Here is a 20,961-nt window from a genome sequence, read left to right as displayed (position 1 = left end):
GGGCACCGCGCCACAGACAGCGTCCCCTGTGATGCCAGTGGACGCCCTGCCTGGCAGCGGCTCCCGATCTCTGTGACACCGGCTCGGGAGCGGCTCCAGATCTCTGTGACACCGGCTCGGGAGCGGTTCCCGAGCTCTGTGACACCGGCTGGGGAGCGCCTCGTGATCCCTCCGACACCGGCGCGGGAGAGCGGGTCCCCGCCTGCTGGATGCGCATGCGCATGCCCGCCCCGGCCCCGCCTCCCTTTCGCGATACCCTCCTGCGTGGGGCCGACGGCGTGCGCCGGAAGGACGGCGTTGCGCGTGCGCGCCGGGCGTGCCCGGGGGCGCTGGAGGCGCGGGGGATGTTGGCCGCGTGCGCCGTGTCCCGGAAAGCGCCGCTGCCAAGGCCGCGTCCCCAGGGCGAGAGGGAGCCGCCCGCCAAGGTGATGCGCCGGGGGCTGCGGCGAGGCCGCGAGGAGGAGCGGGAGCAGTTGCCGTGGTCGGGAGAGAGCGCAAGCGGCATGGGCGCGGAGGCCGAGGCGGAGCGGGCGGCACCGCTGAGCGACGAGCGGCGGAGGCGGCAGCCTCTAGAGCCGAGGGCGCCGCCGGCGGCGTCGGCCAGGGCGGTGGAGGAGGAGGAACGTTTGGAGCGGGAACATTTTCGGAGGATCATCAACGCTTTCCGCTATTACGGGTAATTGAGGCCTGCCCTCTGGGCGCGGGGCCCTGCGCGGTCCCTCCGCTCGCCGAGCGGCCGCCGCGGGGCTCGCAGCTGCCCCCGGAGCGCGGAGCTCCTGGCGCGGCCGGCTGCCGGTCTGCGCTGCGTGCGCTGCGCTCTGCCCGCCGTGCGGGGCCCGCGTCGGCAAAGGGCTTCTGCGCCGCTCCCTTTCGAGATAGGCGAGCAGTGGCCTTGATACCTGTCAGCTAGAAAGCATAAAAGAAAGCTGAAGACGTAAAAGACACACTGAGAAGAGTGTCTTGAGCTCTCTTAGGAGATAAAATGCTCTGAGACGCTGTACAGCCTAGAAAACAATAGTATCTCCTGCTGGCAAAGAAACGCAGAATGGCGTTTCGATTATGGGTGGGAATTCTTGAAAGACGTTTTACTTTGCAGAAGAGGTAAGACCTGTTATTAGGGATTATGGATGCCGTTTTTAATAACATCTGTTGAGTCAGAATTTTCTGGCTCCACAGAAAGGAGCCAGCGGTGGTGGGGACACCTAGTTTTAGAACTGAATCCCTTTTAGTAGACAAGGAAGCAAGTTACTCGCATTCCAAGGTAGTGGAGCCTGGCTGGAAAAGTACAGCCAGGAAAAGTGTTTGGTAAACCGTTTCCTGTTTCTAGGTTTGGGAAGCAGGTTTGTACTTCAGCTAAGGAAGCCCCATCATGCGGCTAATTGAGATGTGCTGGAGCCTCTTTTGTCCGTGTAGCACAGGCATAATATGTACATGGTAGTGAGGGTCTTGGTAGGAGTGGGTGATACTTATATAATTTTTTATGTTTGAGGTTTGTCCATGTAAGTTTCACTGTCTTCCGGGACAAGTGCTTGAGCAGGAGGTTGAGTGACGCTTTGATGTCTCTTCCAAAGTGAATTCTCTAATTCAGTTTGGACATATCGAAGACCTAGTTAGTTAAACATATCTAATACTGATTGTTACTAGTGCAATTCCGACCTATAATTTATTTATATTAGTGGTATAATTGCACCCTCAGACCTTAGAAGCTGGGAATATCCTTCTTAGCCTTCTGCTGAGCTCTGGCTTTGGGTTACTTTTGAATGCTAGTTTCAGTAAAAACATAAGAAACATAAGAAAAGATTCAGATTTCCAGTATAAAATTTCAATGAAATTATCTCTGTCTTAAGGAAATAATTCTAAATTTAGGTGAAATGACATATCTTGGTACTTAATAAATGGATTTTTTCTTTTCTCATACAGATATTTCCGGTTAACTTGGAAACATCTGTTTGAATAAGACAGTAACACACTTTCAGATGAGCCCAGATCTTGTTCTTGTCTTCTAGACATAAAATGAGATAACTTCATTATTTGTATTATTATTTTTGTGGTTTCAGTTACTTGTTTTGCTAGATGGTTGTAATTTAGCATGAAAGGGTGGATAATAAAGTTCAAAAGCTTTTTTGCTGATAAAATTACAGGAAGACGTTTTTGAGCTAGGCTGATGTGCTTTATGTAGAGCATCAGTTTATTTTTCTCTTTTTTTTTTTTTTTTTTTCTGTTTCTTGTCCTTGAATGTAATTTTAAACCAGTGTAGCTATTGCACTGAACAAGCCCTTCTCAGTAACACGTGAATGAGATATTACCTGGTCAAATTTCTAGAATGAGGTTGTAACTAAAACACCAGCAATTGCAGCTGTCTCTCATAATGGCTAGATTTTTGTATGCTGACACAAGATTTGGGAAACTTCAGTATGACTTGACCGGCTAAAATCACTTGGTGGTCCAAAGGGTCAGTATCTCTTATTGAATTATCTCTCTAGAGCCGTCATGACTGTGCTTTGCTACTATACTTCTGTCAGTTCAGACAGAAATCAAATCTAGCAAAATCTCAGAAAAGTCACCATTTTAATCAAACTTTTATCTTGGGGAAGTGGAAAATTATTTTTAGCTTGCATCAGTCACATGATCATGTTCACAGTACTTAGGAAGAATATACTGTTAAAAGAAGGTAGCTTAGTGTCTTAGTGTGGCTGCCAGAACTCTGGTATTGTCCAGCTGAGACTTTTACATTTCTCCTGGAACCAATGGATTTTGAAGATCGCAATTGTCACTCCACATCTTGTTATTTCTGTAACCAAAGCTTACCACTGCATTCAAATTCATTCAATTTAAGTAGGATTTGTGAAACACACTTGGAAGATGGTTGGTTGTTAAATTTTATAGATGCATGTGTTAAGGTGATCACCTGCTCTGGAAATGAGCCGCTGAGGGTGAAAGAGTAAGGAGGAGAGCATAGTCCTCTACAACTGGAGTGTGTTAAATAGAGTGGTAAGGTACAACTAGAGCTTAAAACAATAAAAAATTCTAGAAAACTTTCACTTTCTGTGTATATATAAAAAAAATAATTGCAATTGGAGTAGTTTAGAGTGAACTGTTTACATGTCTGTATATTGCTTCTAAATATTTAAAACTTTTGCTTTTTAGAACGAATATGCATGAACGAGTGAACAGGACAGAGAGGCAGTTTAAGTCTCTCCCAGCTAACCAACAGAGTCTTCTTCCTCAATTTCTCCCTCACCTTGACAAGATCCGGAAGTGCATTGATCATAATCAAGAAATACTACAAACCATTGTGAATGACTGTGTTCATATGTTTGAAAATAAGGAATATGGAGAAGATGTATGTTAAAATGGACTTTTTTCTTGCTCCAAAATTAGTTGCTTTGGGATTGCTTATATGCTTTGGGATTTTCTACATTTGTTACTAATACCTCAAACTTACAACTTTCTTTTCTTTTGCCTTCCTTGTTTTATTGATTCTTGTTTGCACACACTTTTCTCACTGTGTTTCACATTTTGCAGAGCGGATGCTTAATGAAGCTGTTTGTTGTTAGTTCTGTTAGTTACACTTATGAAAACTGACTGTGAATCTGGCAAATCACTCTGTTTTTACTCCAGAGTTCTAACTTTACCCTGGTTAAATTTAAAGTTATTTTTTCTGTTAACTATATAGAATATAAGTAATATTGCCTGTCTTCATATAGGTTCTTTTATATCTTCAGATAATACATCATTATAAATTGGTTGCAATTCTAGATTGTAAGTATTTTTAATGTTGTTATTTGTAAACACTTTTTTGCCACTTGACCTACTTTCTATAAAAAAAATTACCCCAAGACTTAAGGGACTGACAGAGATGGACACTGAAGTCCTCCTTTGATACAGGCAAGATACAGTAATGTGCATCTCTAACATAAGCTTCTCAGTTTTGCCTTACCAGTATCTAAAGGGATCCTTTTTTCAGGGTATGCAGTTCAGCCTCTGCACTGGCTAAGCCCTGATCCTTTCTTGAATAGGGACTACCAATTGTGCTTTGCCGTGTATTGTTTGTTTGGTATGGAAACTGAACTTTTGAATGCCAAAGAGAGGCCAGATATTAAGGTGTATTTAAGGTCCCAGGAGTGACAGGGAAGTGCTTTGTCAGCTGATACTTACAGCAGTTCTTGCAGCATGGCCTTCTTTTTCTTCATAATTTGCTTTCCCCCTGCAAGACTCAAGATACTTGGTATATTTTCCACTAACTTTTTTTTTCTCTCCCCTTTATTCAGGGAAGTGGGAAGATTACACCAGCTTCAACATTTGACATGGATAAATTAAAGTCCACATTGAAGCAATTTGTGAGAGACTGGAGTGAAGAGGGAAAGTCGGAGAGGGATTCTTGCTACCAGCCAATTATTAGTGAAATTATAAAGAACTTTCCAAAAGAAAGATGGTAATAGTGTATTAAAGCTTATATTTATGTGGACTTACATAAAACAGAGTTTATGGAGTAATGAAAAGCTTTGTTTCAAAAGTAGAGAATTTTTTATGAACTCAGTGGAATTTATTTTTCAATCAAGGAAGTTTTTTATTTCTAATACAAGATGTTGGAAAAGAGTATAATCATAAGCTTCACAAAGTAATACCAGGTAAACCAGTAATAATTTTTTGTTGTTGTTCTGCAGCTGGGTGTAACAGTATATGTAAATCTTTCAAATAAAGAGACTTCGTAAGTTAGCTCAGTTCTGCTTAGTGAGGGAAAGTTTGCAGGTTAGCAGATTCTCAGAGTGTGTCTGCTGCAAATGAAAGGAAGGACTCTGACCGCAGGCAGTAAGACTTTTGCTCTTCATTGTGGAAAGAAGGAGGAAGATCTAACCTCTAGGGCAGCTGCACGTTATTGCAAGAATTTACTCTGAAAAGAGTAAATTCTAACCTTAGTTTCAGACAACTGTTCTAAGACAATTCTTAAAGCTTAGTTGCATGTGTGAGGGTCATTTTGTAAGTATTGGCTTGTTAACATTGCCAAAATAGTCATTGATGCAGGGGTTCTAGGTCATTTAAGTGGAAGCATACTAGTAAAACCTCAAAAGGTTATAGTGCTGTAAGAATTCCATGTTTTTTGGTTCTGTCCATTTATCAACCAAGTCATCTTAAAGTGCATTTTAGTTTAAACTTAGTAGTCTTTCACAGAGGAAAATTTGAGAATTTTTATTCATAAGTGTAACAGGCCACTACTTAAGTTTGAAATAACAGGTCATTATTGCATTTTTTCTCTCTCAGCAATTACTAATAATGCTCTTGTGTGAATTTAAAAAGTCTCTTCCACTAGCCATCGTTTAATTTCATTGGTAAAGACGGTTTGTGGTGGGAGAACATGGAACATAGATGGTTTTTATTTTACCTTGAACTGACTTACCTAAAGATACACACACCTGTTAGAATGTTTCATCTACAAGTGAACTTTCTGCAATTTTCCTAGTGCTAACAGTGCCTTACATAAGAGAAAAAAATGAATTAAATACTGCAGGTATACTTCTGATGTATAGATCTGTAGGAAAACTCATGGTTAGTTTTCCAAGAGGTCATTCTAATCTCCAAAGTAGCAATTCAACTTTTTCTCTTGTCTGCTGGCTGTTAATGAATTTTGGTTGTGGCAGAGGTACCTTATGTCAAATCTTAAGAGATTAATGACTGAGGCTGGAAAATCTTGACTTTTACGATTGTCATCAATGAATTCTATTTCAAAACCTTCACTGATATTAGGAAGCAACATGTGGTAACAGATGGGGTGAATCTGAAGTTGACAGCTTTGTGCTTCTTTACAGGGAATTCTCGTGGTTGTTGGACAAAACTAATGTGGCAGAGCGTTGCTCCCTATTGTGGTAGCTCAAGTACCATTTGAGTTTTATTTTGTCTCTGCTGAAATCTCAATATATCGCTCTACGGATCAAAGATCTCTACTACAAGTTTGAGTTTGTCAAACAGCATTTTTTAAATTTCTAAAATGTGTGTTACTTAAGTAATCATTGTGGAGCTGTTGTAGCACTTAGGTAAAACTCTTGCTCAGTTCACATATTGTTAGCTACTCTGTTAGCTCACTCATTTTTCCTGGTGATGGAAGGCTCTCCTGTTTAGATGTGCTTTCCTTTTTGAGGTAACAAGCAGAGTTATGTACTGTCAAGCTTAGCTGGCAGTTCCATTTCATCCTTGTGCTAGAAATAACTTCCCTGGCAGAGTAGTTAGCTGGTAAGTCTGCATTTTTTATACAAATTTTATACAAACTCTTCACTCTTCAGTGACAGCACCAGAGGGAATGGCATGCAACTGAGTCGGGGAGGTTTAGGTTAAATATCAGGATAAAATTCTTCACCCAGAGGGTGGTTGAGCATTGCAACAGGCTCTTCAGGGAGGTGGTCACAGCACCAATCCTGTCTGAGTTCTGGAAGTGTTTGGACAATATTTTCAGGCACATGGTATGACTCTTTGGAGTGTCCTGCATAGGGCCAGGAGCTGGACTCTCTTACCCTGACAGATCTGTTCTAGCTTGGCATATTCTGTGATTCAGTGACCTTGGAATGGACAAGTTTTTTAATTTTGAAGGGACTGATGGGGCCTGAACTGACCACAGTGAGTTACTCTGTCTGTTGTTTATAGTGGGAGAGGACCCACCACGGACTCTAATGTGTGAAAGAAAGCAGCCTGTAAATGAACCTCAGAATGCAGCTTTGTATTGCTTTAGAGTTTCCTTTTGTAGCACAGAGCACGGAAGTCTCCTGAAAGAGTGAAATGAAAGTGCAAGAGAAAAACTGTACTGGGTGAAAAAAAAACCTTTTTTCTAAATGTACTTTGTGTTGAAAATGATAAATAATTTTAAACTGTCAGTGCTGGTCACTTTTTACTTAATAAAAGGAATTTGCAGTACTCATCAAATTTGTAATACTCAATGGAATGGTACATTCAGTTTCTAGTTAACGTAATTTTTTGATGTTATTAATTCCATGCATTGGAATAATGTGAAAATGGAGTTTAAATTTTTGAAACTACTGAAGTATGTTTCACTCTATGCTTGCACACCTTATAGCATTGCACTTTGCAAAGTTGACGTGTATGGGGTCAGTTGGTATGTAAATAGCAGGAAAGCAGGGAAGTGTTGTATATGCTGGCTCTTTGGGACGTAGAAGTAGTGCAAGCAATGGTTGAAAGTGGCTGTAAAGCAGAATAGTTATTTAGTAGGTGCTACTTATCATGTGTTATCATGTATTTCAGTTTAGTCTTCTGATTAGGCTGTCATCTAGAAGTAAATTAAATGGCAAAAGCAGTTTCTGCCTCTTTCTGCTTAGCACCTTAACACAGAATCTGTAAGCAGAGTCAACAAAGCAGTTTTAAGTAAATCCCATGAGATTAGGTCTTCCTGAACAACTGATAGATTTCTTGCATTCTTCACATTGGAATTTATGTTTCAGCTCGCAGGAGCTCTGTACTATTTAAGTTTCTTGGATTAGAATGAACGTACTTGCTTTAGGAGAAAATAGTAAAACAAAGATACATTTTTATTTCTTTATCTGTGTATTTTTTGAAGCATTTTTATAGGAAAGTATTAAGTTGAAAATCTAAATAAGCATACTCATAAATTTTGTTTCCCCTTTTTTTTTTGATCATGATTTCCTTTCACTTCTGGTGTTGCTCTTCCTGCTGAGGTGAAACAATGTAAAGATCATCTGCTTCTTGTCCAAAAGAAATCTATAAATAATTAACTTTTTTGCTAATTATCATTCCATGACCAAGACCAAAGTACTTAGGTATTTTTTCCAGTTTTCTCATAAACTAGGCCTCTAGAATGAGCTATAGCTTGAAATTCATCTGTGTCATGCTGTCCAGCTATCAAATGTATTTTCCAAGATGCTGACAGAGCAGCCCAAGAAAATTCTCAGAGCTTAGTTTCCTTTTACTATGAGAAATAACTTACTAGTCCTGAGCCTGAGCTTGACTATACTTCTTGAGTGTGTTCAGTCACATTTGTAGTGGAGTTGAAATTTCTGCTTTATTTGAATTTTATTTGACTTTATATGAAATACATTTGTCCTTGCAGGTCTTTGTACTTAGCCTAAACTTTGCTTTACACATTGGATTTAAGAGCAAATAGACTGTCAGTGTTACTGCATTACTCAGTGCTTTGCAGGGCTTTAAATGAAAGTATATAAAACTCAGCTGCCAAGTTCAGAGAATTGCTCTTCAAATGATTGTGCTGTTTAGCACTTGTCTTTAAAAACAAAATCACCGACAATATGGTTGAAGTAAAATAACAAAATATGTACTACTGAGAATTGGATCTGTTTATTTAAATTTACAGACCTCATAAACACTAGGAAAGGAGTCCCACGGTATGTTCCTATGCTGGTATTTCCACTGATCAGAAGCCCATCTCAGTGTGAGATATGTATTTATTACTTCATTTGATAAATTGAACTGCTCTTTTTAGTTTATGGAAATGAGGATTGTGTTTGTTCAGACACTCTTTTTTTTTTGCTAAGCACGTTCACCCCTTCAGCACAATTACTTTTTTTTTTACAACACAATAGACATGAAATAAGCCTCCATTTTTATAATGTTTGATTTCCCCCTTTTAAAAAGGACACCTTTAAAAAAGCTAAAATCTTCATTAATATCAATAGTCTTCTAAATGCTGAAAATATATCACACTGAAACATGCAGTGTGAAAAGGGCATGAAAGATTTGTTTCTGATATTTCTCCATTGTTTTTTTAAAGAGGCTTCTGCAGTTTCAGCGGTTGAGCTGAATGGTACTGTGCAGCTCTCTCTGCTGCCTGGCCAGCACCTTTCCCCACGCCTGTCAGATTAATAGGCTGATGCTGCTTCCCTGCTGGCCCGCAGGTATTCAGTGGGTACTTGTTGGATACTCGTTTATGTTCCTAATCGCTGCTAGATGTGTGGCATGGAAATCCTGTCCTTGCTGGTTGGTTGGAGGGTAGTTTTCCTTGTGGATCACTTTGGGTTATCATGTTACCACAGTTGTTGGGATGTTTTTTTAGTTAACTTTGTAACTGCTGTAATCACATAACAACCAGAGAAAAGCCTCTTTTCTAGCCTCTTAAAGGACTATAGCCATTTAAAAAGCAGTTTCTGTGCAGTTAAAGATTTTTAGCTCTTATAAGGACTCAAAATTAAACGTAATTCATTAACAGTTTGTCACAAACAGTTCAAGTCTTGAAAAAAGTGTTAGACAATTTTTTTCTGATAAGGGGACACTGTCATCAGGAAGTTTTCCACGTACATAATTTCTCAGTCTATAAATTCAAAAATGTGCTCTCGGAAAGTGTCAATGTTAGTGGACTGAGATTTGCTTATATTGTATTTTATTAGATGTGCTCTGTTGGTGGCCAGGAGCATTCTCCAGTAACTGATAGAAATTAAATAGCTAACAAATTTCCAGAGTTTAATCCCTTAATAAAGGTGCAAATGAAAGTGCAGTTAAGTCTGCACTAGAAAAAGAGAATAGAAAACTATTTTCTAAGAGAGAATTTGGAACATTTGTTTAGAAGTACAAAAACTTTATATTGTGAATGAAAAGATAAAGACAACTACAGGCAATTTAAAATCAACTCACTTGACTAATAGAGAATTTTTTGTGTTTCAGTGTTCATAAAGGTGCAGATTTCAAAATGTGAATATACCTAAATATCAGCTACCAGGTTGCTTTAAGAAAAGACTTCTAATCAATGTTTTGTAATCTTGAAAGTAGTTTGTGGCTTATCATCCCATTTATCACAGAAGTGTCCACATTGGGGTGCTAAAATCTGTGTAGAGGTGGTCTAAGTATTTCATAAATAAAGTGAAATTGTAAGGAAATGGAGAAATAGATTACGTTAGAAAATCCATTTGGAATAATGTTGTACCATTATGAATAAGAAAAGCTGTAAGATAGATGCTTTTCTGACTTCTACCAGAATGCACATTTTCTTTTTCCTTCTTGTGGTTCCCTATTTTGAAAAATTTCACATTGAGCATGTAGTTTTCTCCTGAAATATTTTTTTTTCCAGTAGGACTTTGTGCTAGCTTCTGGTTTCCCCTCTAGAAGAGAGGTAATGAGAACCCTTGCTTCACAGAAGTGCTCTTAAATAATAACAAAGTCTTGATTTCCAGCTTGTTGTTAAATCAGAAAAAGAGCCTGGATGTATAATGGGATGGAAATGAATGGGATGATTTTCCATTTCAGAGACTTCACTAATTAGATGATGAAATCAAAACTCAGAAGGCACTGTTAAAACTGCTTTGTTAGATTGTGTGGCCTTTAGAAAAGAGTAATACTTTTGGTTTTGGGTAATAGTGGTCGGATATGTACAGCTTTTAGGATTTTTGTAACTCCTTTAATCATCTTCGTGCTTGTGCAGCATCCTTACTCTTTTGAACCCTTATTGGCATTCTGAATTTTAAAGTAGTCAAAGGCTTTGTGTTTTGGTGCCTTTTATCCTTTGGAACTGTTGGTTCTGGCCTCCTTCATGTACTTGCTTATATATTGGTAGATGTATTTTTTGTCTCTGAAGGTTGTATGCAAAATAGTGTCTGAAGGTATATGAATATTCATACCTCGATATATGAAATCATGAACTCTTGAAGTCGTGTTTATGACTGGAGACTGAAAAACTATTTCTTTTGAGATTAAGTATCTTCAGTTTTGCATGTGAGTAGTTTCTGTTTTATGAGTGAAGGTTTGATTGCGTTGTGGTGGAGGTGTGACAGAATATGTATGTATTTCCTTCTCTGCCTCCAAGAGAAGCAACTCCTTTTTGAGATTTTTAGTTCTGTTTGTTAGTTGCTCCGCTTAGGAGAGATTTTAAGTATTTCAGTGAAAACACTGCTGGATGTTTTCTGGTTGTCTTCAGCTTCATGCCTAGTTATGGGTAAATAGTTAGAGAGCTGCAATGTACTTTGATTTAGGAAATATGTCACTTACAGTACTTTGGGGAAACCAGTGAGCAGCATATGAAGAACCCACCATTGCTGGAACAGTCACTACTTTAAGGTTTTTACATTCTGAATTGTTCATCAGATTGTGGAGATTTTATGTTTTTATTTCTTATGTCAAAATACTTGGGATTTTTTTTTATTACAAGGTAACAAAAATATGTCTAGAATGCTTTCTGATTATCAGTGGGGCTTAAAGAAAAATACATTGTGCTATATGATGATATTCTTCAGTTCACTTGAGAAATTTTTGGCTAGGTAACTGTAGAACTTTTAAGGAAAACAAATTGTGTACAGCATTTATGCTCTATTCTGAATGAGGGTTGTATATGTTCTTTTGAGTAATTTCTGTAAATTATTTTGTACAATTAACCAATCTGATCAGAGCAGGCTCAGTTTCATTTAAAAGTGAGTCATACAGGAAGTATAATACATTATCTAAGTATATGGTGGGAAAAATGTTTGGCTGGACCTTTAAGTTGTGTTAAAGGGTATCAGATAAAGACTTAACTATTATTTTTGTTCTGTTGCAGGGATTTCTCCAAAGTTAATATCCTGGTACCTGGTGCTGGGCTAGGTAGATTGGCGTGGGAAATAGCTATGCTCGGTTATGCTTGCCAAGGAAATGAATGGAGCCTCTTTATGCTCTTTTCTTCTAACTTTGTACTCAACAGGTATATAGCTTATGTTTTACTTGCTGAATAAAACCTAGAGAGGCAAAATTATAAATGAGAGAAATCTGAATATATACGTCTCAAAATAATAGATTTATAAGTTGTACTGCAAGGGACACATACTCACTTTTTAGAATGCTTTAAAGAAAAAAGTCTTAGGGATAAGTGTGGAAGGAAGTATTGTATCTGAGTAATTAAAATTACAGGAAGCATAGCTTTAGAGTTGTGAGATTTAAAATGTAAATTGTACAACAGATTTTCTGCAAAATTTTTGATTAGGTTTTATGATTTATTTCACATCTGTTTCTGTGAAATGGACACCTATCCTACTATTACTGAATATGGGCTAGTAAATATGTCCATGTTATGTAGTGGTGGTGATTATAGACAGAGGATACCTGTTAAAAAAAAAAAAAGCATCACCTTCCGTACTAAAATTTTAGGCACTGTTTTGACAAGAAAAAGAATAATTGAAGCATGCTGAGCAAGACGTTAAGAGTTAGTAGTTCCACAATTATGCTCAGATAATAAATTTAAATGTAGTAAATTTCATGTTACAGGTTTTACTTAAAATGACATTTCTGTATTTGGTATTCTGCCACTTGCATTGGAATTACTGTTTTCTAAATGACTTTGCTAGGGAAGAAAAAAGGTAGCACATGCAACTGTTCTCTTAAGAAACAGAGTGGGAAAGCTACAAGTGGGCAAGTATTGAAAGAGGTCTGGAGGGTGTTTTGTGGGGGGAGGAGGAGGGGGGCAGTTAGTCAAAGTTCACGAAGGCAGAATTTGACACTTCATCAGGTCTGGAATTATACACCTTTGCTGAAAATATCTAAACTATTGGCTTTTTTTCTGTATTACCATATTGTTTTGGAGACTGTTTTATAGACTGATTATCCACGGCGCACTGTGATGCTCTTGCATCTCACACAGCTTACTGTTCAAAAACAAGGAGAAAACACTGCATGGTGCCTGCTGAGTATCTGCGTATAGCAGTAGTGCTTGTGTGATGATAATAGACGTTTGCTGGAGGTTCATTTGTTCTTTTTTCCTTGCATTATTTTCAAGTGACTCATTTGGTGGTGTAATTGTATTTTACAATTGATGTGACTGATGCCTTTTAGCTACTAAAAGAGAACCACTATTCCTCTCATGGTTTGGAATTTCAAAGCAGTATAAAAGCTTTAATTTCCCATCTTTTGGAGCACTGGTCAGCTGTCACAGAGGTTAGTTGACTTCACCCCTATCCTCTGATGACATGCTTCTTGAATAAAGAGTCTTTGCCTATATGTGAAATTATGCTAAAGATTCATGCTTCACTAACGGTAGTAATTTTTGCATCTAATGCTCATATAGTGTTTCCTATGTAGGAATGTAGTATTTATGCAGGATATTTAGCACAGAGGTGTATATGCATTAAACTTGCTAACAATATGAGATTTTGGACAGGAAAATTGAGTGTTGTGCAACTGCTGTAGTTTTATCTTATCAGTTATATTGTTAGCATGGAAGAGAATATTGCTAGCGTGACTGAGCAGCAGTCAATTTAGTTGAAGTCCAAGCATCCCTTTCTGCCAGATGTAATTGTGGGCTTGATGTAATCTTCTGTTATAAAGGTTTTAGGGACTTGAAGATTCTTTCAGTTTAGTCTGAAGTAGCTGTTCATGGTTAGCCTTCTGAAATGCACATTTGCTTTTCTGAAACTGGAAGAAACAGCAGTGATCCATATAAGCTGAAGATAATACCTAAAGAAGAGTGGTCAGAAAAAAAAGAATTTGCCAGTGAGTTTTTAACTGTAGTCTTGATTTAATTTATACTTATTTTTAGTTGATAAAAGCATGAGGATTTTGCTCGTCTGTACTTACAGTTTTACAGCTTTACCTTTCTCTGACAGTGCTTTATATTTAGGAAGACAAAGTACTGCTTTGAATGTCAAGCATTGCTACAGTAGGCTCCTAGATGTGGTGCATTGGCTTAATGCTTCTGTGTGCAAAGTGATGTTTGCTGATTTTTGCACATTTTGAAAAAACCTTTCATATCTCTGAAATAGTAAACTTTTGTTACAGTGGATAAAGCTGCAGGGTATGGTATGTAGAGTGTGTGTCACAGTGTAACAGTGGTCACTATAAATATCTGAAATTATTTAGAGTTTGTTTTTCTGTTGAGGAGACTCTAATTTGGGAATAAAGTGACCCTAGACAGTGGTTCCAAGGCTGCTTCAGTCATTGTGTGGGACATTTTGCTTTCCTTTGTGTGCTTAAGGTTCTTACATGGTGTGTTTTTCTTCTTTACTTTTTGGAAAGAATATAATTTTAGACAAATCTTGACACTTGGAAGAGACTACTAGTTGTGTTTATTGCTTGTCCATTAATGCCTTAGGATGAAAACAGCTAAGTGACATTTTTATGTGTATACCAGTGGTGGGTAGTGAGATTTGACCTACCCATTTTTTCAAAAACTGCCTTTTAAGCTGAATGTTGAACAGTGAATACCCCACCCCTATGGAAAATAACGAAGTGTGTCACGCTTAAATGTGTTGCTTATAATAGAATGTGTATTACACATCTTTTGTTGTAAGAATGGAGTTGCCAAGGACTGGAGTACTTGGTTTAGAAGTAAAAATTGCAGAAACTGGAAATGGAAGTTTTCAAACTTGTATATGAAAGAGATTGCTATTTTCTATTAAATTGGAACTATTTCAAAGTCTATGTGAACAATGAACTCCTTTCTAATATTTTCTTTTAATTACTGTTGTAGTGGTTAGGGGGCTTTTTTGTTGTTTCATTTTGGGTTTGCTTTTTTAACCAACTGCATATGTCTGATATTTATTTATACATGAAGAAAGTCGATGAACACTATATACTGGTGCTCAAGTTTTAGTTTTTAACTGATAAAATGAAATAGAGATATTACATGGAGAAGGTCTAAAATATTATTTCAAACATTTTGTCACAAATATATTCTAATCACCAGCCAAAAGAGTACACTTTCTATAACCCAGTAGATTGCTTGCAGTTTATGAAATGCTTGCTGATGCGTATTTTGTGGGACAGATATGTCCTCTGTTGTTCTTGAAAGAAAATGTTTTTTTCATTTTTTAGTTACAAACTAATTTACAGGATGGTCAGAAGAGCTTCTTGTTAAACTTAAATGCTGTGTTTTATAACTTTTTAAAATATGAGTTGTTAGTCATGTCAATCCAGAAACTCCGTTTTACAAAGACATCTTTAGTTAGTATGATTGCAAAGATCCAGGTGTTACAAACTTAAAATGACCATTATTGTGCTAATGCAAAATGGTGCTTATTTATATTTTTAATTCTTAGAGTATCTTTTCAGTCAGCATCTGAAAAATGCTTTTGTTTAGCAGTGCTAGAAAACTTCCTATAATTATGGTTCAGAAAAGTCCAGAATGACAACAAACATTTCCAAAAAAAACCCCATGGAACTATTGTTACTTTTTGTTTGTTTGTTTGCTGGTTTTGGGGTTTTTTTTGTTTGTTTGCTTTTTGTTTGTTTGTTTGTTTTCTTTTTTTTATAGGAAGAGAGATGATCCAGCAAGTCTCAGCTTTATGGAATATAGCAAATTGCAAACTTCATTAATCTTACAAAATAAGAATGTGTGTTTTGTTCTCAGCAGAGAAATAAGTTGGAGAAAATGACAAGAAGTCATAAAAGAAAATTCTAAAGCTGGAAAAGGCAATTCCTTTGTAGTAGTGATTTTGTCAGATTAAAATTAGTTTTTCGATCACTTCGTTATCATGGGTGGTCTAAAGTGTTGTGAACTAGATTAAATTTTCTGGCAAATATGGAGCTGTTACAAGAACTTTGACTCTTCTATTTCTAGATAAGCAATTAGTTGAAACAAATTTTGCTGGTTTTCATATTTTGCAGATGCTCTCAAATTAATTCATGTAAGCTTTATCCCTGGATTCATCAATTTAGCAATAACAGAAGATCTGCTGATCAGATACGACCAATTTATTTCCCAGATGTTGATCCTCACAGTCTTCCTTCTGGTTCAAACTTCTCTATGACAGCAGGGGATTTTCAGGAAATTTATTCTGAGTGCAGTGAGTAAATGCAAACTTCTAGGCTATCCATGTAACTGTACAGACTTCCAGAGTATTTGGGACTGATTATGAAGAGAATCAAAGTGTATCTACCAGTATTAAGTATAAAGAAATGGCTGTAGCAAGATTCTCATACTCAGAATATTTCTCCAGCTGTATCAATAGGTCTATTTCCTACTCCAAATCAGCTTTCATTCCTAGTTACAGCAAATGTAGACACCTCCTTGTCTAACAGATCTTGCAGGAGCCTTCCCCACAGCTGCTTAATTTTCTGAAGATTCTATCTTTAACAGTAGAACATCCAAGACTGGCATAAATTAAGACTTCTAATACTTTTTATTTACATAACTTAAAATTTTTGCTATTTTAAGAATACCTGTTAAGAGAAAAACAGGGAGATTCATGCTTTAAAAGGTAGACTTCAAAAATCCTGCCTCTTGAATTGACTAGTTAAAAACAGCTGGGGAGATGTTCAAATACTGAGTAAAATGTTTTAAAGCTAAGTAACTTCTGAAAGTACACTTTAGTGCAGACTTGTATTGTTCTAGATACTAACTAGGGAGGCCTGAAATGATTAGGGATTTTTGCAGTTGTATTTTTAACAGCTGTCATAATTAAATTTATAGGACAGGTGAGTAATAGCACACTTGGGGCTTCATTTGTGTATAATTTTACAGAATATAATATATATATAATGTATGAAGGGTTTTGTTAAGTGAACAATTAGTAGTTATATGTAATATTGTAGTGTATGTATGTGTACATATACACATGTGAATAGAGGCCAAATGAACCCAAATTAACAGTTTTTAATGTAAACCAAAATACTTTATTAACTTGCATACAAAATCAAGAGCCTTCAGCTGCTGTTAGTTGAAGGTGATTCTGAGGGTATCAACAAATACCAGGGTTAAATGATGAACTTTTGCAGGATTAAAAGCATTGAAACTAATCTCTGTAAACTTTGCTCTTTTCGTGCAGATACGTGGGACTGCGTAGCAACTTGCTTTTTCATAGATACCGCACATAATGTTATTGATTATATTGATACTATATGGAAAATACTAAAGCCTGGAGGAATATGGATAAATGTAGGCAAGTGTGACCAGCTGCTCTTCTTGACTTATTTTTGATCGTATACTGGAGAAGTGTGTGCAAAGAATTGTGTCTATCCAGCAAACTGTATAGCTAGAAAAATACATGGCTTGGAAATGATCTCAGAAGTTATCAAAATATGGTCTGATGTTTGCTAGTTGCAATCATTTCAACACTGTGATTTTCAAATAGGCAAGTAAATCTTGCCAGTGGCATGTTTTACATTCATTCATCAAGCGTTTGTTTTTTGACAAATGTCGTATTCTGTGGTGATCTTTGCTATTTTTCTAAGATGTAACTTTAAAATACATCCTTGCTTTTTTGGGTTTTTTTCCACTCTCTGATTGGTACTCTGCCTTGAAGCAGAAGTTTTGGGAATGCGATGTGAATGGAGTCTTCCATGGTGAAAGAATGTTAGACAAGATACAGGCATTAAACATTATGCATAGTAAAAACTGGTCAGTCACTGGTCAATTGGTTGCTCTCTCAGTCCCAGCCAGTCAGAGTGCTAGCAGAGCTCCTAGGCAGACTCAAATATTCTCAGCTATGGAGACAGCAGTGATGCTTGACTGAAGAAATTTTAAGATACAGAAAACCAAATCTGGTAGGAAATGTTGCAAATTGTTGAATAAGAGCTAAAGTAATTAGTATTCATCATAAGAATCATATTCAAGGAAGAGCAATATGGTCTTTTATCAGTATTTATAGAATCATAGAATGGTTTGGCTTGGAGGGGATCTTAAATATGATCTAGTTCCAGCTCTTCCTGGGCAGGGAACCTTCCATATTTTTGAGTATGTGAATCTGGATAGAAGTGTTTGTTGCACTAATAGTATGTACTTTTGACTTCTAACACACATTTTGTCTTTTTGGTAGCCATTTCTGTTGTATCTTTGTACTTCAGGTCCTCTCCTTTACCATTTTGAAAACTTGGGAAATGAACTCTCCATCGAATTAAGCTACGAGGATATAAAAAATGTTATCCTGCAATATGGATTCCATATAGAGGTAAGAAGATAGTGTAGTTTGCAGTAAGCAGTATTGTTATGAATCAGACAAACTGCTTTGATTAAACCACCATGAATTTCATTCAATATAATGGCATATATTAATGACTTCTAGGAGTATTATATATCTTACAAATTCCCTGCTTTTCTCCTTTTATAAGAAGTGCATAGATAGGCCTCATAATCAAATAACAATATAGCATTTTCTTGTATAGTTCCTGTGCAAAAGCTGTCTTGAAAACTGCTGCTTTCTTTTCAGGTGGAGAAGGAATCTGTACTGTCAACTTACACTGTGAATGAACTCTCCATGATGAAATACTACTATGAATGTGTGTTGTTTGTGGTGAGAAAACCAGAAGAGTAGTGGTTTGAATAGGTTAATGAGAAAATAATGTTGGCTTGAAAGCTAGAAATGAGAATAAAGTTGTCTGGTGATGTATGGACACAACCTCAAATCAGTGGTGCCTTCTTGTTCCTAAGAGGATATAGATAGTGTCTATTTTCTTAATATCTCTATTGCTATTCAGACATTTACTGCGCCATGGATATTCATAATACACTTGTGAAAGATTAAATGTTCACATGCACTGTCTTTGTGCTTTGGAATGCATTAAATATAAAAGCAAAAGTGTTTTCTTGAGAACAAAACTTAATGTTTGCCATAACTAGGCTAATTCTCTGCAAATGCTGCCTCATTTTTCATAGATTTATAGTGCTTTTTTTTCCTACTTGATGATATTAGGAATGCATGGAGGTGCTTACTGTACTAGCTGTATCACTTTTAGGAAGTATTTGTAAATGTATACTTAAATTATGAAGTCTGAAATGGTTGGGAAGTGGTAAAATTATTCTTGAACAAATAAATTAGTTATCAGAACTGTTAGAGCATTTCCTGTGCAACTGAAGTAAAGGACAATATTCTACAAATTCTGATCGTTGGCTGTACCGCTGTTAAAGGTTTAATCAAAAACCAGAACCTGATAGGAAATTAGAAATGCTGCGTGAAAGCAGAATACTGAGTGAAGAAAAAGCAGACTATCACAGAGAAGCAGTATGTTAACCTCAGTTCAGGAAAACACTGGTCTTGATTGATCTTAATGTTGGAACTGAAATGTGTTAGATGCTTTGCCTTCTTGAAATAACACTGATTTTTGAGTCATCTTCTGCTGTTTAAGATGGAACTTTTAAAGTTGATAAACATAGCTGAGTTATCCATGCTGCATGTAGGTAGTACAACATAAAAATACCTGCCGAAGCAGTGAAGTTACATGTAAATATGTGCTATAACATAATTATTTCCAACTGAAATAAGTATTTCCAACAGCACGCCAAATGGTGGACAATTTCTTTGTAACTTCACTTTACCCTTGTGACTTCTTAGTTCTTTCTACTAACGTGTTTTTTTTCCCTAACAGATGTGGCTTAGGTGAATATTTAATCTACAAGTCATGATACTATACAAGAGGCTGTCATGTCACATACAATCTCATATCACTTTGAAGTTATGTAAGAAATGAGAAAAACCCTAATTAGCAGTCACTAGTCTGAGATGAGATGTCATGTTAGGCATTCTGTTTGCGTAATATATTGATTACCTTAAGTGCCATTTGGATGCATTTTCAAAAATATGTTTAAATTATAAAACCATTATGATGAGGGCTGATTTTTTTTCTTTGGCTAAAAGGACACTGGTCAGTATGTTGTTTGTTTCTGATTTTTTTTTTGTTCTGTCTTTCATGGTGATGTCCTAATCATATCTCTTTAATAGATCTGTTACTGGCTTTTCAATTTTTCTAATCAAGGCCAGAAATTTGTGCCTTTATTCCTAAACTGAAAATCTGCAAGGAGGGAAAACAAACCTTTTTTTAAAAAATATTTTCAACGCTGCATAGGAGAGCACATGCTTGTGTATGTTTCAGTATTATGCTCCTTTCTGCTCAGAATTCTGATTGAGAACAGAGGCTTCTGCTCTCCAGAAGCTTTTAAGTTTGGCTTAAACTACTCTTCTTTGAACTCTCTTATTTCTAAAAGTGCATGAACTGTCAAAGTTCTACTCTGTTCCAAGGAAGATGTGTTTAAAGATTAAACACTGCTATTCAACAAATAGTTAGAAAATGAAAGTCCTTGTGTGGCTATAAGTAAAAAACCACATGCTTTAATTTCCACATTGTACCATTTCATTTTTGAGAAAATTTGTGATTCTTTGCTTTCATTATGCTTTCTTCTCTTAGGTAGAATATGACTAGTAATTTACTTGATTTTCAAGCTTCTTGAAATAGGACAGAGGTTAGCTGAATGTCAATTAAGCTGATACTGAATAGGATACCTATCTGTAATACTACGCAGTTTTTGCCCCACACACTCTGTAACTTGGAATGTGCTGTTCTGTTTTTTAAAAAAAAGCAGTGGAACTCTTAATTTATGGTTTAGTGTCAATATCCTGTGTTCTGGTGGTTTTTTTCCATACCACTCCATGTTGTCATAGGTGCCATTTTTGTATGTTTTCCGAAAATATTTTTGCATATGGTATAATACAGTGATGTGCTTTTATTTCTGATCTAGAAAATGCTGGGGATTTTTCAAGAGCATTCTGCTTTTAAATTGCAACAGTCACATTAAGAGTTGGAAGCAAAATAATCTTGTGAATGAGCTCTTACTAGTGTTTTGTCTTCAGTCCCATTTAAGAGTTCTTAGAATTCGCCATTTGTACTGTAATGCACAGGGATAATTGTGTATTATAGAATTTGATCATTGTATTATTTAGTTTTATATGCCGGGGGATATGCTCAATGTGTTCGTCAGCTAAGACTGTTTATTTTAGGTCACTATTAAACTATACATAGTAACAAGTGTAAAAATGCTGCATAATCTTCAGTGTAAAACTTCTTTATATGAAGTTTGATAAATGTAAGACGTCCTGTATTTTTTTAATGTGTTATATTCTAAAATTGTTGTAAAGATGGTAAGAATGGGAAGTTTCATGTCTCTGTGTGCACTTCCCATAGTTTTAAGTGTGTGTAATGAACTGGATTTTTTGGATATTAAAGCTTGCTGTAAGGGTTGATGTCTCGCGTATTTGGTTCCATCTTTCACTTCCGGGTGAGGGCGCTCGGCTGTGAGGGCGCTCCCCGGCCCTCCCTTCCCGGCGG

General features: G+C 36.9%; 1 protein-coding gene across 2 annotated transcripts; it reads left to right on the top strand.

Moving 5' to 3' along the window:
* The first annotated feature begins 280 nt into the window (after positions 1 to 280).
* On the top strand, positions 281 to 20,869 carry CARNMT1 (carnosine N-methyltransferase 1). Of its 2 annotated transcripts, none has more exons than XR_004061477.1 (8): positions 281 to 676; positions 3,148 to 3,343; positions 4,272 to 4,435; positions 11,498 to 11,638; positions 15,532 to 15,710; positions 16,692 to 16,801; positions 17,710 to 17,813; positions 18,072 to 20,869. XR_004061477.1 is itself a non-coding variant. In XM_030968052.1 (8 exons), exons 1-8 carry the CDS (start codon positions 345 to 347, stop codon positions 18,174 to 18,176), a joined length of 1,335 nt encoding a protein of 444 aa, XP_030823912.1. In that variant the 5' UTR covers positions 281 to 344; the 3' UTR covers positions 18,177 to 18,260. The 2 variants fall into 2 exon arrangements, 1 of the variants encoding a protein (XP_030823912.1); XM_030968052.1 differs by having other exon boundaries at positions 16,692 to 16,805; positions 18,072 to 18,260.
* Positions 20,870 to 20,961: the final 92 nt, after the last annotated feature.

Source organism: Camarhynchus parvulus, chromosome Z, assembly GCF_901933205.1.
Source record: "Camarhynchus parvulus chromosome Z, STF_HiC, whole genome shotgun sequence".
Lineage (NCBI taxonomy): Eukaryota > Metazoa > Chordata > Aves > Passeriformes > Thraupidae > Camarhynchus > Camarhynchus parvulus.
The sequence above is the reverse complement of the archived record's forward strand: the minus strand, read 5'-3'. Positions and strand labels throughout refer to the sequence as shown.